The sequence below is a fragment of the Haplochromis burtoni genome, unplaced genomic scaffold (genome assembly GCF_018398535.1).
Source record: "Haplochromis burtoni strain Fernald_Lab_line unplaced genomic scaffold, NCSU_Asbu1 Contig_227, whole genome shotgun sequence".
Lineage (NCBI taxonomy): Eukaryota > Metazoa > Chordata > Actinopteri > Cichliformes > Cichlidae > Haplochromis > Haplochromis burtoni.
In genome coordinates, this window is record NW_024582588.1 from 504,113 (window position 1) to 519,529 (window position 15,417).

General features: G+C 38.8%; 1 protein-coding gene across 5 annotated transcripts in view; it reads right to left on the reverse strand.

Annotated features, from left to right (window-relative positions):
* Window positions 1–1,453: 1,453 nt before the first annotated feature.
* cuedc1b (CUE domain containing 1b) overlaps window positions 1,454–15,417 on the reverse strand; it is a 33,271-nt gene continuing 19,307 nt past the window's right edge. For all 5 annotated transcript variants that reach the window (XM_005937140.3, XM_014338358.2, XM_005937141.3 and 2 more), the window contains 4 exons: window positions 15,136–15,229; window positions 11,180–11,238; window positions 10,096–10,165; window positions 1,454–6,940 (listed from right to left, as the gene is read on the reverse strand). In XM_005937140.3, the coding sequence (XP_005937202.1) occupies window position 6,940; window positions 10,096–10,165; window positions 11,180–11,238; window positions 15,136–15,229 (224 nt within the window). In that variant the 3' untranslated portion in view covers window positions 1,454–6,939. The remainder of the gene's footprint in view (window positions 6,941–10,095; window positions 10,166–11,179; window positions 11,239–15,135; window positions 15,230–15,417) is intronic.

Genomic DNA, 15,417 nt, shown 5'->3' on the forward strand with positions numbered 1-15,417 from the left:
CAATTCATTTCGGTTTTATTTATTTAGCACCAATTCCCAACAACAGTTGCCTCAAGAAAAATATCTTATCGCTTGCTAATAGGGATTAGCAAGCTCTTGGTGGCAGTGGGAAGGAAATACTCCCTTTTAATAGGAATAAACTTCAGTCAGAACCAGGCCCAGGAAGGAGCAGCCATCTGCCATGACTGGTTGGGGGTGAGAGGAGAAAAACAGGACAAGACATCCTGTAGAAGAGAGCCAGAGATTAATAATAACTAATGATTAAATGGTAAATGGCCTGTATTTGTATAGCGCTTTTACTAGTCCCCCCTAGGGACCCCGAAGCGCTTTACAAACCCAGTCATCCACCCATTCACACACACATTAACACACTGGTGGAGGCAAGCTACAGTTGTAGCCACAGCTGCCCTGGGGCAGACGGACAGAAGCGAGGCTGCCATATCGCGCCATCGGCTCTTAAGTGTCCAAAAGTTGATTCTGTTCATCTGGACGTAGCGTTTCGTGGGAGAAACGTTTCGTCACTCACCCAAGTGACTTCTTTAGTCTCAGCTGACTGCAGGTCAATCTTATAAACAGTACATTTGCATAGCTCCTTAGTTTAAGGAACTGACCACCCAGCCCATTGTTCTCCAAGAATCCCAACCATTCACAGCCACATCCACACCTACAGCCAATTTAGAATCATCAACTACCCTTTGGCTTCTTCTACTTATAGACCTAATAAAATATTCCTAGATTACTATTTGTTTGAATTTACTCAAAAATTGGTTTACTTACTAAAGTTGGATCATATTATTCAGACACATTCACTTCTTTGACATGTTAGATAAGCAAATTAATTTTTAGCTTTGAGAACGCAAATCGATGAAACTGTAGACTTCCACAACCCAAGTGAGGTTAGGTATATACATCAAGGAACATTTAAATAACCTTCATGACGTTTTCAGTGTTCCCTGGTGTCAGAAACTGTAATTGAAGATAAATGTGACCACGGAGTATCTTCATAGTGTTTACCAATTTTAGAACTGAGTAACTGAGCAAGAAGGGCCATAGTCAAGACGGTGACCAAGAACATAACAAAACTTCTGCAAGGACAGAAAAACCTGCCACAAGAGGAGCCATCTCATCAGCTACAGCCTGTTTGAAGCTAATCCAAATGTTTTTAAAACTAAAAGAGTAAGAGAAAAAATATTTTAAGATATGAGATCAAATGTTCATGTTTTTGAGCTGAATTACAGGTACTCCATTGAACTCCATGGCAATCCTTCACGTTGTGGTGGCAACATTATGTTTTGAAGCTGGTTCTGGCCATCAGTGATGTGGTGAGTGGCCAGAATGACGGAAAGATGAATGCTACAAACAGTCCTCTGAGAAACTGGTTAGACTTGAAAATGGGGTATTAGTTCGTCTTTCAGGATAGCGATGACCTAAAGTATACTGGCAACACAAAATGTTACTTTATAGAAAAAAAATCTTTATTGGTTGTGTTAATGTATTCACAAATACAGTTTACAGACAAATCAGGGTAGAAAAAAATTACATAACCATCACAAAATGAGGAAGAAACAAATTCTCTAATTCCCACCTTCTTCAGACGCCAAGCAATTGAGCCAAATTGTAAAGTTACTAGTTGTAGCTGTATTCACACATAAATTTCAGAGAGCAGAATTAGTTTGGGATGTTCAGTTGTCCTTTCTCATATATACACATGGGCATATACATGTATACATTTAGTATGCATTTGTAAATAACCTGCTTTTACCCTGCTGGAGATACTCTAGCAATGATTGCACTAGAATATTACCTACAGTATTCACACAATGGCACAATCCACTTCACATGGACTTTGTACTAGCGAGTTGGCAAGTCCAAGACTGGCTAATATAAGATCCAAATGCATTCTTACAAGCACGAGGGTGTGGTGTATGTGCAAAAACAAAAGAATTTGAAATCAAACAATAGACAGTTTTCTGTTTCGCATTTTAAAGAACATGGGACTCAGTAAATTTTACCTACTTAAAAGTGTTCAACATGTTGTATGTTTCTTGCTCTCTCTGTATAGTCTTACAGGTGCGTTCATAAGCCCATATGCACTGTAAACAACTCACCAGTATCAAACTTGTTGTTTTTTTTCTGGCTATCTAATATGACTGATGCAGCTGAACATGTAGGTATGTAAAAAGGATTTCTCAGCTCTTAGTCTACTAGTTAGTATATTCCACAAAAATACATGTTAGAAAATTTCCTTGTATCTGCCTTATTTTAATGGAACGCTAATGTTGTTAATATACACTAAAATAAATCAAATTGATAACATTTAGATTTGATCTGCAAATTTTGAACCATTTTCAACATCCAACATTAAAGTGAAAAATGTTGCTTTAAATTAGTTAATTATAACACAATTCAGTTACAACTGTAATTATATTGTATTTCCACTTTTAATCTTTTACCTGATTTTTAAAAAAATGGACGTAGTAAATATAAGGTTTTTTATGGGATGTTTATGTTTGTTTGGTTCTAAAAACAAAAAATAAACAAAAACATATCCTTTGGATTCGGTGTTTTGGAAGACTAAGTATTGAGTATAGCAGTACAAACATTACAGAAAAAAAGTCTGAAATCAGAAAACCTGATTTGCTATTGCTAAATGGCTGTTTCATAAAGTTCAAATGAAAAAGAAAAGTATTTCTGGTCTGTTTCAAATGGGCAATCCATTGTTGCTTCGGTGAAATATGAGATTTTTGTGCTTCTGTTTGTTAAGATATCTAGTGTTAGACTTCCCTGAGGAGGAGAACACAAAGTATCCTTAAACAACAACCAACCATCCTATATAAATCAGATAGACAAGCATTGCCTTCAACTACCCTGTAGGACATTATGCTGCTGTTATTATTCCTGTTGTGCACATTATGCTACATTTAATCAGCCAACAGGATTTTGAATGCATTTCCTACGTGCTTTTAGGAAGTGGGTGAAAGGTCAAACAAAAAGCCCATTCAGGCTTTCTGCCTCTTTACAAAACTGATTAAAGCTTTTGTTTATTCTTCTAGGTCCGACATGGAAACCAAGTTTCAGAATCAAACTGTCAAATATTCAAATTTGACAGTTTGACCTGCATTTTACAGTAACATAATCTATATGAGAAACAAAACAAGGACTACAGAAAACCTCATCTAACATTTCACCTGATTCTCATCTGGAATTTGTCCCTTGAAAATACACCATATGTCCTAACATCGATACTTTAAATTGCTGACTTTACTACACAACAACATAGCCTGATCTCTTAAAGGACCAGCACAGTGTTTGGCATGTTTCTTTCTGTTAAAGCTGTTTTTGTTTTTGTGTTTTGCCCTGGTGCAAAAAACAAACAAACATTAAAATCAACATTTTTTCTAGCATTTCTTTCACCAGGAACACAAAATTCTTTTGTCCAAACACAGTTCTAAAGATAGACCCATTGACATCAGTGACCATGGAAAGGATTACCACAGGTTCTGTATGCTGTGATGTGTAGACAGACATCCATAACTTAAATTCTTCTGTTACATCCATGTTAAGTTATGTTCAATATGGTCTGAAAACTTCCTGTAAGGCACCATGAATTCTTGAGTTTTTGATTTCTTTTAAAAAACAAACAAAACAAACCAAAATCTGCAATTTTAGAGGCCAAATGCTGCACTAGGTTTACCAGCCAATCTTTATCTATCTGCTACTTGTGACACATCAGGTAGTTTCTTGAAAAAGACAAAACTAGTGAGGTCAATATTGATGAGACACTGACGAACCGAACTTCAAAATTAACCTTTGCAAAGTAATTGGCCAGAACATGCATTTAACACTGCAATGGTCCTTTGAGAAATTACGTATTTGACATCACTGACAAGTAAAGTTTACTCATCATCAAATAATCCAGTAGGGCAGACAAATCCAGAATGGTTTATTTATCAAGCTGCAATTTACTTGCCTTGTACTGTTAGTTCACTCATACAAGTAGGTCCATAGGTATGGGACTTAAGGATTAAGAGAATTACCGCATTGACTGTCTAGTTATCACAAAAAAGTTTATATACAGTCCCAAATTTACAGAATCTCATAAATAATTAAAGAAGCTAACATAACTTTAAATGTGTTTTCAAAAATTAGATGACCTTTGCAGCGCATGACAACCCCAAGTCTAGAATCTACAGATATCACTAAATGCTGCAATTACTTCCTTGGAAGTTTTATGGTTTCTCAAAGTCAGCTGAGATTTTTGTTAGATGCATCTATGGCATCAATTTGAGAACCCTAGGTGACTTCTTTCTCACGTTATTGCATTGCAATACTGTCAGAAATCTTGACCTTTAACCTTGAGGTCGACGTCATTGAGATTAAAATTTGTCCAAGATTTTTAGAAGATGTACCAAGGGTATCAACTTGAAGCACCTATATTAAATTCACAAACTTCAAGGCCCACCTACCTTCCTGCCCGGCGGGGTGATGACAATACCTTTTACCATTTAGGGGTAAAAAGCATGCTATGTCAAGATGAGAATATGTGATCAAGTTGGCTAAATGTATTATTCAATCAATTTTGCAGTATTTGTTTGAACCTGAGAAGACATCATAGCCACACACTTCAGAATTCATTATACTGTTTTTATCAGCATTCACTGCAGTCACCTTCTCAATTTCCTTTTCCCATCATTCTAGTACAAGTTCATCTTGATTTCATCTTCCAAAGGAAAGGATTCTTTTTTTCCCCCAGAACTCATCGGGCTCCCCAAGAGGTTTTCTGGCTTTTTCAATTTTGAACTCCCTGTTCTTGAGTGTAACCAGTATTTGGACCTTGTTGTAAACCTCTATTCACAATCGTGAAGTAATCTCTTGATTGCAGAGAATGACAATCATAGGCAGATGGCTAGATGTTGTGTTTTTCTAAATCAAGGAAAGAGTACACAACAAGCATCCACTTTAGTTGTCTTCTGTGGCCAGTGAGCATTTGCCAGTGCATTCCTGCTTTTTAGGAATGTACCACATCTCTGATATGGTCGCTACCAAAGTTCTTGCTTGCTCTGATAGATTTAAGTTGGTTTTTAAGCCAAATTATGGTCTGCTTCCTGCGCATCAAGATCTCTGGACCTCATATTGAGAATTCAGGGGAAAAGATGCCAAATATAAGTTCAACCCTTGGAATCATAGCTGAATCTTTTATCGGATTACTTTATCATGCAATGATATGAGAACAGGCATCACCTGGTCATCAAACTTTTTGCAATACTTTTGTTAAACCCATTTGTTAAATTAAAGCAGTTACATATTGTTTGATTTCTTTTGTTCTTCCCAACATTACAATTAACAATCCACAATAGGTTCACAGCTACATGTGCAAATAAAAACAGTAGAAAGATGAAGATGAAAATCCCACAAACATTTTTTTCTGTTGTCATTTTGTTCAGCCACCAGATTTCACAAACCCACAACCATCTCATTGTTTATAGAACCATCACTTGTAAATATGCTTTCCTTCAGGAAATAAAGACAAAAAATGATCTGCATGAAGATTTTTGGAAACCTGGCACCTAATTAGGACCTGACTCTTCTGTCACCTACCAGTAACAGGCTTCACACGATAAGGGTGGAATGTGCGTCGGGTTCAAGCTACCAAGGTGAAGCCGTGAACAAGATGAGAACCTTCATCAACTTAACAACATTTCAACATATTGGTTGTTGGTCCTACCTTCCAGGCAGTCAGTCATTTGCTGCTATACACAAGTTTTACAAAAATGTCTTGTTCAGTGTTCAGTTTTTCCTTTGAGTACATCTTGTTATTTTCACTAGCAATAATTGCTATCCCAATTGACATCGAAGTGAATAATGGACGTACCTCGCCAACTAAACTAGGTAGTATTAGCTGATAACTTCCCATCTCCACTGTTGGGTTTCGATCATGTATTAAAAATAAAATAAAACAAGATGGCAACAATGACAAATGCCAAACTCAAGGCCCAAACTCAATGGGGAGGGGTGACTGTGAAGATTTTATTCAAATTTAGTCATTCCTGTCATTTCACCTTTAAATGGCCATAGCCTAAAAGCTCCAAATTTGCATTCAGACTGGGTTAGACAATAATGTATGTGAAGGACTTTGTGTACCAGTTAACCTTATGAAGCCTAATAAGATGCTGATGTTTTCCCTGGCTTGACAGCTTCTAGTTGGTCACCCTGGGTTAATGTTCGAACAGCACAGTGCCTACAGTACTACTGAAATAGACAACAACGCAAACTGAAAAATTTCACCTTGCCAAACAAACAAACAAAAAAATAATAAAATAGTAAACTGCTCCATACCCTGGAACACCCTTATTTCCCAGAACACCATTCTTTAAAAACACAGCCTAATGGTTATTTTGTCCATGGTGACATTTTGACATTTAGGCAGCCACAGACAACCACAATATTTGTACACCAAAAAAATTCAGTTACATAAAAAGCTAAATATTACAATGCTTGACAAAACGAGGTAAAAAAAAAAAAAGCCCTACATGGTTTAGTGTATATAAAGATGCATGTTCACACTTTGGATTTGAAATGCCTAGTATGCTGTAGTACAGGACTGGAGAAGGGTTTGTATGGAAAGAGCTTCACTATGCTAGTATTCCTCCACAGTGGATTAAAAGAAGTCATCAACAAATACTGTAAGGAATAACGTGTGTTCCTTTATGTTCAAAATGATATATCAATAAAATGTTAGAACACAGAGATTATGCATTTACAAAGTTTTTGCCCAGTGGCTGGGAACAGTCTGATTCCTCTTTCAGGGGTGGGCAGGGGTGTCTTAACTCTTCAAATGATTTGGACAGGAGCAAGTAGGAACAACACGAGCTAGAAAACCACTGCCCATGGGTGATGCTGTAGTCACCTTGGAAATCAATATGGAGCAGCACGGGAGGATCTGAAAAGCAAAGAGTCTAGATGATTATGATTTTATACAAAAACAAAATCTGTGCCTTTTTTTCTTTCTTTTTATAAAGAAGCTTTTGAAAAGTCCAAGTGATCACAGAAGATCACATTCAATATCTTTTATCCAATATTTCTATCATCGCTCTGTCTCCAATAAACCTGAGTGGTTTCTTTGACATAATCATTTTCTAATTTCTCATCACTCCCAATGAAAATATTAAAATGTTTTCAGCTCTGCCACCTCCCGCCCAGCCTCCTTTTTGTTCGTGTCAACATTTCAGAAACATACACCATAGCAGGTCCCTTTCTCGGCACTGCTATCCTTTTGTTACAAGTCACCTCTGATGCTTATGCCTACCCACGCCACACTGCATTCTTCTCTTCACCCCTCTTTTGGACTCTATGATATCCAATATGGGCTCAAATTGGGGTCATAAATATTTTGTACTTGTAAATCAGTTTTGTATTTGTAAATCAGGATTTGTATGTGTAAAAATAATTTGTGTGTGCGTAAAAAAGATTTGTGTGTGGCCAAAAAATGCCTGTGAAACTCTCGCACTCAAGTTTCAAGTTACAAGTACGAATTTTGACCCTATTTTTCTTCCTTTCATCTGATTAGTCAATGTCATGTCAATCACAAATTTAACTATCCAACCAGAGAACAGATGGGTTTGTCTGTCGGAGGGGCGCAGGTCCTTGAAGGGTAATACAGTTTGAAGCTGGAGGCTCTCTATATAAATATCCGATAGAAGCTAGGTCCCGTAACTTTCAGCAGCTGTTGAACGGATAAAGTTGTGGTATATCAGGGGTTAGAAATACCATTATTACTTTAGGATTAGTTTAACACAAAGTCAGGGCTTTGCTGTGAGTCACAGTGCGCAGCATAAAGGTCCTTTCACATCGGATGCAGGATGTGCCAAGGATCCAGAATTTGTTGTGCTGGCTGCTGAGCTCTGTGGGTTTTTGCAGCAGCTCTACCTGTACTAGATGCACCTGCTCCTTGTCGTTTCTATCTCAGACTTTATGTCCTCTACAAGAGTTTCTGGGTTTTTTTGCTAGTTCTTCAAATGTTCAATAAAAACATGTATGCTCACGAAGAAAGCTTTGTAACTATCCCCACTAGTGAAGACTGTCATTTCCAAAACACTGCCCCCCCACCCCCGCGGTCCACAGCGCTGTTGAAAAGGCTCTGGAGGTCCCTGTATTAAGCACGTAAACCTGAGACACAAAAATCACCAAACTGAGACCACCACAGATTGGTTTTTTTCATGGTGATGAAGGAAAACGCTGGGCTGGCATGTAAAAGGGCATTTATTCCCTTCAAGGACCTGAAGCGCCATAAAGCACCCACCTGTTCTCTGATTGGATAGTTAAATTTGTGATTGACATAACATTGGCCAATCAGATGAAAGGAAGAAAAGTAGGGTCAAAATTCGTACTTGTAACTTGCAGAGTTTCACACGTATATTTTTGACTAAGTCCACACACAAATCTTTTTTTACACACACACAAATTCTTTTTAAACATACAAATCCTGATTTACAAGTACAAAATGTTTATGACCACAATTTGAGCCCATACTATGACACTTTACATGGTTGATCTGAAGTATTTAATTTAATTCAGTCTCTCCAGTGTATACCTCCATTTTACCAGGAACTCTTCCATCTGCTTCTTACTCCCACTACCGATCATAATATCATCACATACCACCCCTACCTTTAACCCATATGTCACTCCTATTGCACACCTCCCCACATATGTCCTGCATCACCATCCCGTAGTTCTCTCCCACTCCTCTGCACATCACCCTTGATCTTGAGAGTCCGTAACAATATTCCTTTCGAAGAAGCATCTTTTTTTTATCCACCTCTATCCTTGGCAGTCCTTGTAAAGACTGAATGCTCCTGTGGAGGTGCTGGTGTTTCCCATTATGGGTGAGAAGACGCAGTTGTGCATGTGTCATTTTGGACACAGGTCCCACCTTTCAGGACAGTTGGATGCAGATACCACTGCAGATGACACTTATTTGTCCCCATGCAACTGGAAATGTGGTCACAGAACATCTTCTCCATCATGATTAGGTGTGGGTTAAAAAAAACAAAACCAAAAAAAAAAGATTTACCCGATTCAATTTTTTTTTAGTTTGAATAATGCGATATCGATTCATTAAATCCTGAATCGAATTTTAAATATAAATGCATTTTGCCAGAAATGCTAAAAATCTCAGGTTAAAGCTCACAAAACTACTTGCACAACCGCCAAAGAGCTAAAACAGCACGTGAAAGCAAGTAAAAGGTTTCGGCACAAAGATCTAAACACACTCGGCGGCATGTATGCAGAATTGCCGTCGGGTGCTGAAAGCTGACATCTCACATGAAGCTGCAGGTTTCCTCACTCTCCAACCAAAATTCACTGAACCAGCAGCAAAAGAAGATCAAAACTACGCGTCATGTTTGATAAACATCGTCATTAGTTCCCTCTTACTTTTGCTGCTCTGCTTCCATCATGATAAGATCGCGCTTTGTGCACAGCTCTCTCTCAGTGTGTTTCATGAACAGTTTACTATAAAAAAAAATATTTCTGTTTCTGTATTATTCGCTTGCTTATTACGCACCAGTCTACTGTTGTGTTCAGTGCCGTCAGCCGCTGTTTTCCTTTTGTTTGATTTTTTCTGCTGTTCAATACCGAAGAAATGTAAACTTTTACAAGTTATGCCAAATTGCAACATGCTTAGCTATGTCTCCAATAAAACTTCAGCACTTCAGCAGCAGCAGTTAATGTTCATATGTTGATTCATGGTTTTCTTCAGATTTTGATCTATTGCAGAATATTTATCTGCCATAATAAGCGAGGCCAGCAAAATCTCCTTTATATTTTTCTGTGTTTTATCCTCAGTTACTACAGTCTCACATTATCAGCTTTGGTTTTTTATACATAGATATAATTCTGATCATTTATCTGTACATATCCATATTCTTTTAGAATATTTATGACTGTCGGAGTCAAAATTGAATCAAATCTGGATCAAATCAGTTAAAGAAATAGAAATCGATGCCCAGCCCTAATCATGATGCAGGATATATAAAGTGGCCACTATACATAGACTCATTTAAGAACTGTAAAAATAACAAAAGATTATCTTACCATGATATTGTCTCACTGCGTTTTTCAGTTTCTTCCTGAGTGTTTGCTCTTCTAGGCTGGCCATCTTCCTCTGGACACACACAAAAGTAAATGAACAGTTACATGCGCACCTAAAAAACTTAAAAAGTGCTCTAACATTCTCACACATTTATACTTCGATGGATGCACTGAAGAGCAACTCAAGGCTAGTATATTACCCAAGGATATATAACCTGTGATTAGTAGAAGACCTGCTCTACCTCCTGAGTTACCAGTCCAAATTTTAGGTAGGGTTAGGGTAAGACGGACAACAGTGTTCCCAAACAAAGGCAAAACAAAATTGGCTACTCATTTTTCATTTCATGCTGAAAAATCAAGCTGCTGCCAATCCTATCCTTTTCAGGTGGTATTTCATGGTGGATCCAAATATGACGGTACTTTTACTGCATTAATCAATCAATCAATACAATGACAAAGCCTGTACTGTGTTTTACAGACAGCTGAAGATACTCCTGTGTCCTTCTCTTGACTACCTCCTGTACATGTTTTTCATTTGAACCACACATTATGGTCGTACCGAAGGACATGTTGCATCAGGTCCTGTGTCAGATTTGCTTTTTCACATTAAAGGAGTAGTTTGGTTCCTTTGTGACCTTTATGCAAGTATCCACCCACAGCTGGGTTTGGAAAAGAAGACAAATTATGTCTAATGTGGTCAGAAGTTCAGTTTCCTGTCAGAAAGTTATTTAGGTTTTTAAAACCTTTTTTTAAACTGGCTAAGACACATTTTGCCGCCAAACCCAAATATGCCAAAATATTACATTGCTTAAGTTCTGTACCAGTCCTCTTCTGAATTTCTGAACTGGAACTATGCCCACCACAAAGTTGGTTAGGACTAATTCTTTAAAACTAAAATGTGGCTCAGTTACTTATCTTTGTGTTTTAATGCAAGGATTGAAAACACAGAATCACTGTTAGGGTGCTTTATGCTTTAACCATTACTCTCTCTCTGAGGTCTGACCTTTAAGCTAGATCAGTCAGGAAACACTCCTCTACATTATAGCATGAAACCCATTAGCATTGTATGGTTCACATGATTTCTTACCACAGTGGTGTCCTTCTACATCATCAAGAAGATTGGCTGTAGAGTTGGCTGTGCCCAATCTGGAAAGGAGTTTAGTTAAGAGCCACAAAACTCAGACCTTGCAAGCCAGATCAATCTCTCAGAGTTCATGGACTCACAAACATGGAGAAATAAATGCAATTATGGAAGCTTATGCATGGCTAGCAATAATATGAGAACCAAAAACCTCGGTAACAATGGCACAGACTATAGAACTGCTTTTCTCAGAATATGACAACAATGATGGTGCTTAGCTCCTTATGAATAACACTGGTCCACCAGAGGTGGCAAAACTGCACATCTGTCACTTCAGCAGATGGTTTTGTAAAAGTACTGATAAAAAGTACAGCCTCTGCAATATCCAAAATACAGTAAAAATGCAATTTAAAAAGTAGCTTATTGAAGGACATATCTACCAGCTATTACTGAGGACAGCTAACAGAACCTTATGTCATGTTAATATACCAATAAAATGATATTATTGGAATACAAACATTATGGGGAAAAAAAGCTTAGAAAAAACAAACAAAATTTAACAAATGCCTGTCCTATTAAGTGAGTATAGTCATGGGTTAAAGTGGGATTCAGCAGGTGTGAGAAACCTAAGATCAATTGTAGTGGTGCAGCAAGGAGTAACTTAGAAATCATTCACAGTGATTTCTGTTGTGTGCTCCAGCAGATTATTTTGTATACAGCCTGTGGTCATCTAACCTGTGCTGCTCTAAGTTTTATTGTTCTTTTTGTTTTCAACTGAATTCAGCAAGATACAAGCATGTGTTACATGAGCTATCATGATTGATTTCCAAACTCTAGACAGCATAAATCTAGTATAAAGGTCAAATTCACCGAATTAATCATCAGTTTAAATTTAAAATGCCTGTTACAGTGACCATGAACAACACAGATGCCTACAACAGTCCAACATAGTGCATTACTTTAAATATTACCACACTACTGCAAACTGTTTTGCCTGCACTAAACTACCTGGTACTTTCATACAACCTCTGAATAACCTCTGAATAACCTTTGAATAACACAAAGCAAGTGGGATGTGGTGGTGGTCCAGTTTGGTGCTGAGGATGTCTGGGATTATGGTGTTGAACACCGAGCTGTAGTCCACAAAGATTATCCTGATGTAGCTCTTCATACTCTCCAGATGGCTCAGTGCTCTGTTAAGGTTGATATTGATGGCATTGTCCGTGGACTGATTTGCTCTGTAGGCAAAAGGGTGGAGACACTATCTGCTCGAAACACTTCATGACTACAGACATGAGGGCTATAGGTCTGTCATTTTTGAGATTGTCTATACCAGGCTTTTTGTGGATGGAAATGATGGTAGAGGCCTTCAGACAGGTGGGAACAGTGGCATGAATCAGGGAAAGGTTGAACAATCTGGTGAGGATGCCTGCCTGAGCTCCTCTGCAATTTTGAGGCTCCTGTTGGGGGGCTCTGGCCTTTGTATTTGGTGAGGGCTTGGATTCCTCTCCACACCTGGTAGGAGATGTTATCAGTAAGACGGCCTCCACACTCTCCTATAGGCCCTCCTTGGCCAATTCGATGCCCCTCCTCAGGTTGGCTCTGGTAGTGCTGTCCCTCAGCCTGAGTTACGAATTCTGACCAGAGCCTGTACTTCATTTGTCATCCAAGCTTTTCGATTAGGGAAAATGCAAACAGTTTAGGTCACTGTCGCATTCTCTACACTTTCTTTAATGTAGAAAAGGACAGACTAAGTGAAGGTCACCAGGTCCTGCTGTTCAAAGATGGACCAGTCTGTTAGACCAAACCCACCCTCATGGGGCCATTTCACCAGAGTGCACGCAGATATCCCTTTGTTTTGCACACAGATGTCAGTTTTTGTCTAATCAGCCATTCTCCATTTCTCCAACAGTTGCTTGCTGGGTTCAGAGAAGATGAAGGAAGACAGCTGAGCCAAGCTGGTTTCTGCAGTTGGAAACTAGCTGTGAGCTGGCTGGCAACTGGGAAGCATGGCCGCAATGGTATACCAGAGGAAGTGTGGAATAAAAGAAAGTGTGAGCGAACCCCAAAGGAAGTGTCATCAGTGTCTTGCTGGAGCCCTCCCCTCACAGCCTCAGCCTCCTACAACTCTATTGCATCAACTGAACACAATTGTGCCTAAAATTGTCCACCATGTTTCACCATGCTTAAAATGCCAAATTTTAGACCTTTCATGTCACCTGTGATCACAAGTTCAGATGTATATCAATTCACTACGTTCAGTTTAAACACTGGTTTAAACTGAACGTAGTGTTAGAGTGTCAGGTTGATGGTGTTTTAGCCTTCAGGTGTACTAAAAGACACTCAAGGGGGTTAGCAAGTATCCAAATATTGTTGTATGATCAAACAACACTACCAACACACAAAGTTTAATGTTAGTGACTTATGAAATCAAACACTTATCAAATTAATTACTAAAACACTAAAACAAGACAAGAACGTTCTGCAATTTTAACTACCGTAAATGTCGGGCTATAAGCCGCTACTTTTTGCACAAGCTTTGAACCCTGCGGCTTTTAGTCAGGTGCGGCTTTTCTATGGATTTTCCGTGATTTTTGTCATATCGTAAGACGATTTGTTTTGTGTGTTCCGCTGTTGTACGGCACTACGTTGCCTGGCGGAAGGATCGGGGTTCAAGAGTGGTATGTTAGTCACATGTCCGTCCGCCAGGCAACGTAGTGCCATACGAAGTAGCGCGAAAAACAAACAAAAGTAGCGGTACGCGTTCAGCGGGAGTCGTGGATGATGAGCGGCGATAAACTTGCAAGTTATGCCCAAAAAGCAAGTTATGCCCAAAAAGCAAGTTATGCCCAACTCCACCGGTGGATTCTGACAGCGTGGAAAAGTGTGAAAACATCCACGATCACCAACGGATTTTGAAGGGCTGGACTGCTGCATGATGGAGAGGAGGACACCGCCACGGCCCTTCTGAGGGTGTTCGACTCTGACACTGACAACGAAGGAGAGAAGCGGAGAGTGGATGACGAAGCCATCCTGAGCCTGTTTGTATCCGACACTGGAGAAGAGGACTTTGGTGGTTTTAGTGCGCAGGAAGAAGAGAAAGATGGTGGTGAATGACTGACTTTTCTTCTTGTTAAAGCTGTGTCACTGCACCTGAGCCTAAAAGGTAGTCCGAATCTATTTTTCTGGTGTGCTGTAGGCTACTGTTATGTACTACATGTGCAAATATGTACCCATAACTTGTTTTTCAAAATATTAATAAAAGTGATGTCTCCAAACAGCCATCTCTTTCCTGACAATTCCCTTTGTGCATATTCTCTTACATATGATAAGTCAACATTGAAACACCTGCGGCTTTTGGTCAGGTGCGGCTAATGTATGTACAAAACAGGATTTTCCCCTGATTTTAGCTTGTGCGGCTAATATTTAGGTGCGCTTTGTAGTCCGGGAAATACGGTAATTACTTATTTACATACTACTCAGTTAAATTTTTTCTTCTTACTCTTTCTTCATAATGTAGTCCATCGTGGAATGCTACTTGTATAGTGCTTTTCTGAGCAAACAAAAGACTTGTGTTGCTTTTTATGTCTCATTACAAAAGACTTTCATTCTGTGCCTTTAAGTGCTTTGTCTCATACACACAAACAACTAAAGGAGCAACTTAGTGTTTAGTATCTTTCCCAAGGTATTTCTACATGCAGACCGGAGGACCCAGGAGTTGAGTCACCGATTAGCACTTAACAGCAGTGAAAAGAAACAGCTGTACATTAAAACAAGTACTATCAACAGTAAAAAAATTCTTCTGTGTGTAGTGTACTAGAAGTCTCACCATTATCATAACAGTTTTGAAAGTGGTTTTGATTTAATGTGTTGTTTTAGCTACTGTACTGCCTCACAACATGAAATGGAACCTTTTTAAAAATACAAGAATCTCAGCCTGACCACATTTACATAAAGGATACGAATGATGCTTCAGGAGTGTCCTCCTTTTTGACTTTCTTCTCTTTGTCTTTTCTGAAAATGTTCTGGCAATTTCAAACAGCTTCTTTCTTGTTGCTGAAGGTGAAAAAAACAACTTCCTGCTCCATTAATCAAACTACAAAATGACTATAAATACTAATCAATCAATCAAGGCTTTATTCGCCACGTGCAGGTTGCCCTGCAGTGAAATAGGACCCCCCCCAACCTTACACACACAACACGGACATCACATGGGGATACAGGTCGGAGATCGGTAGCGTTAC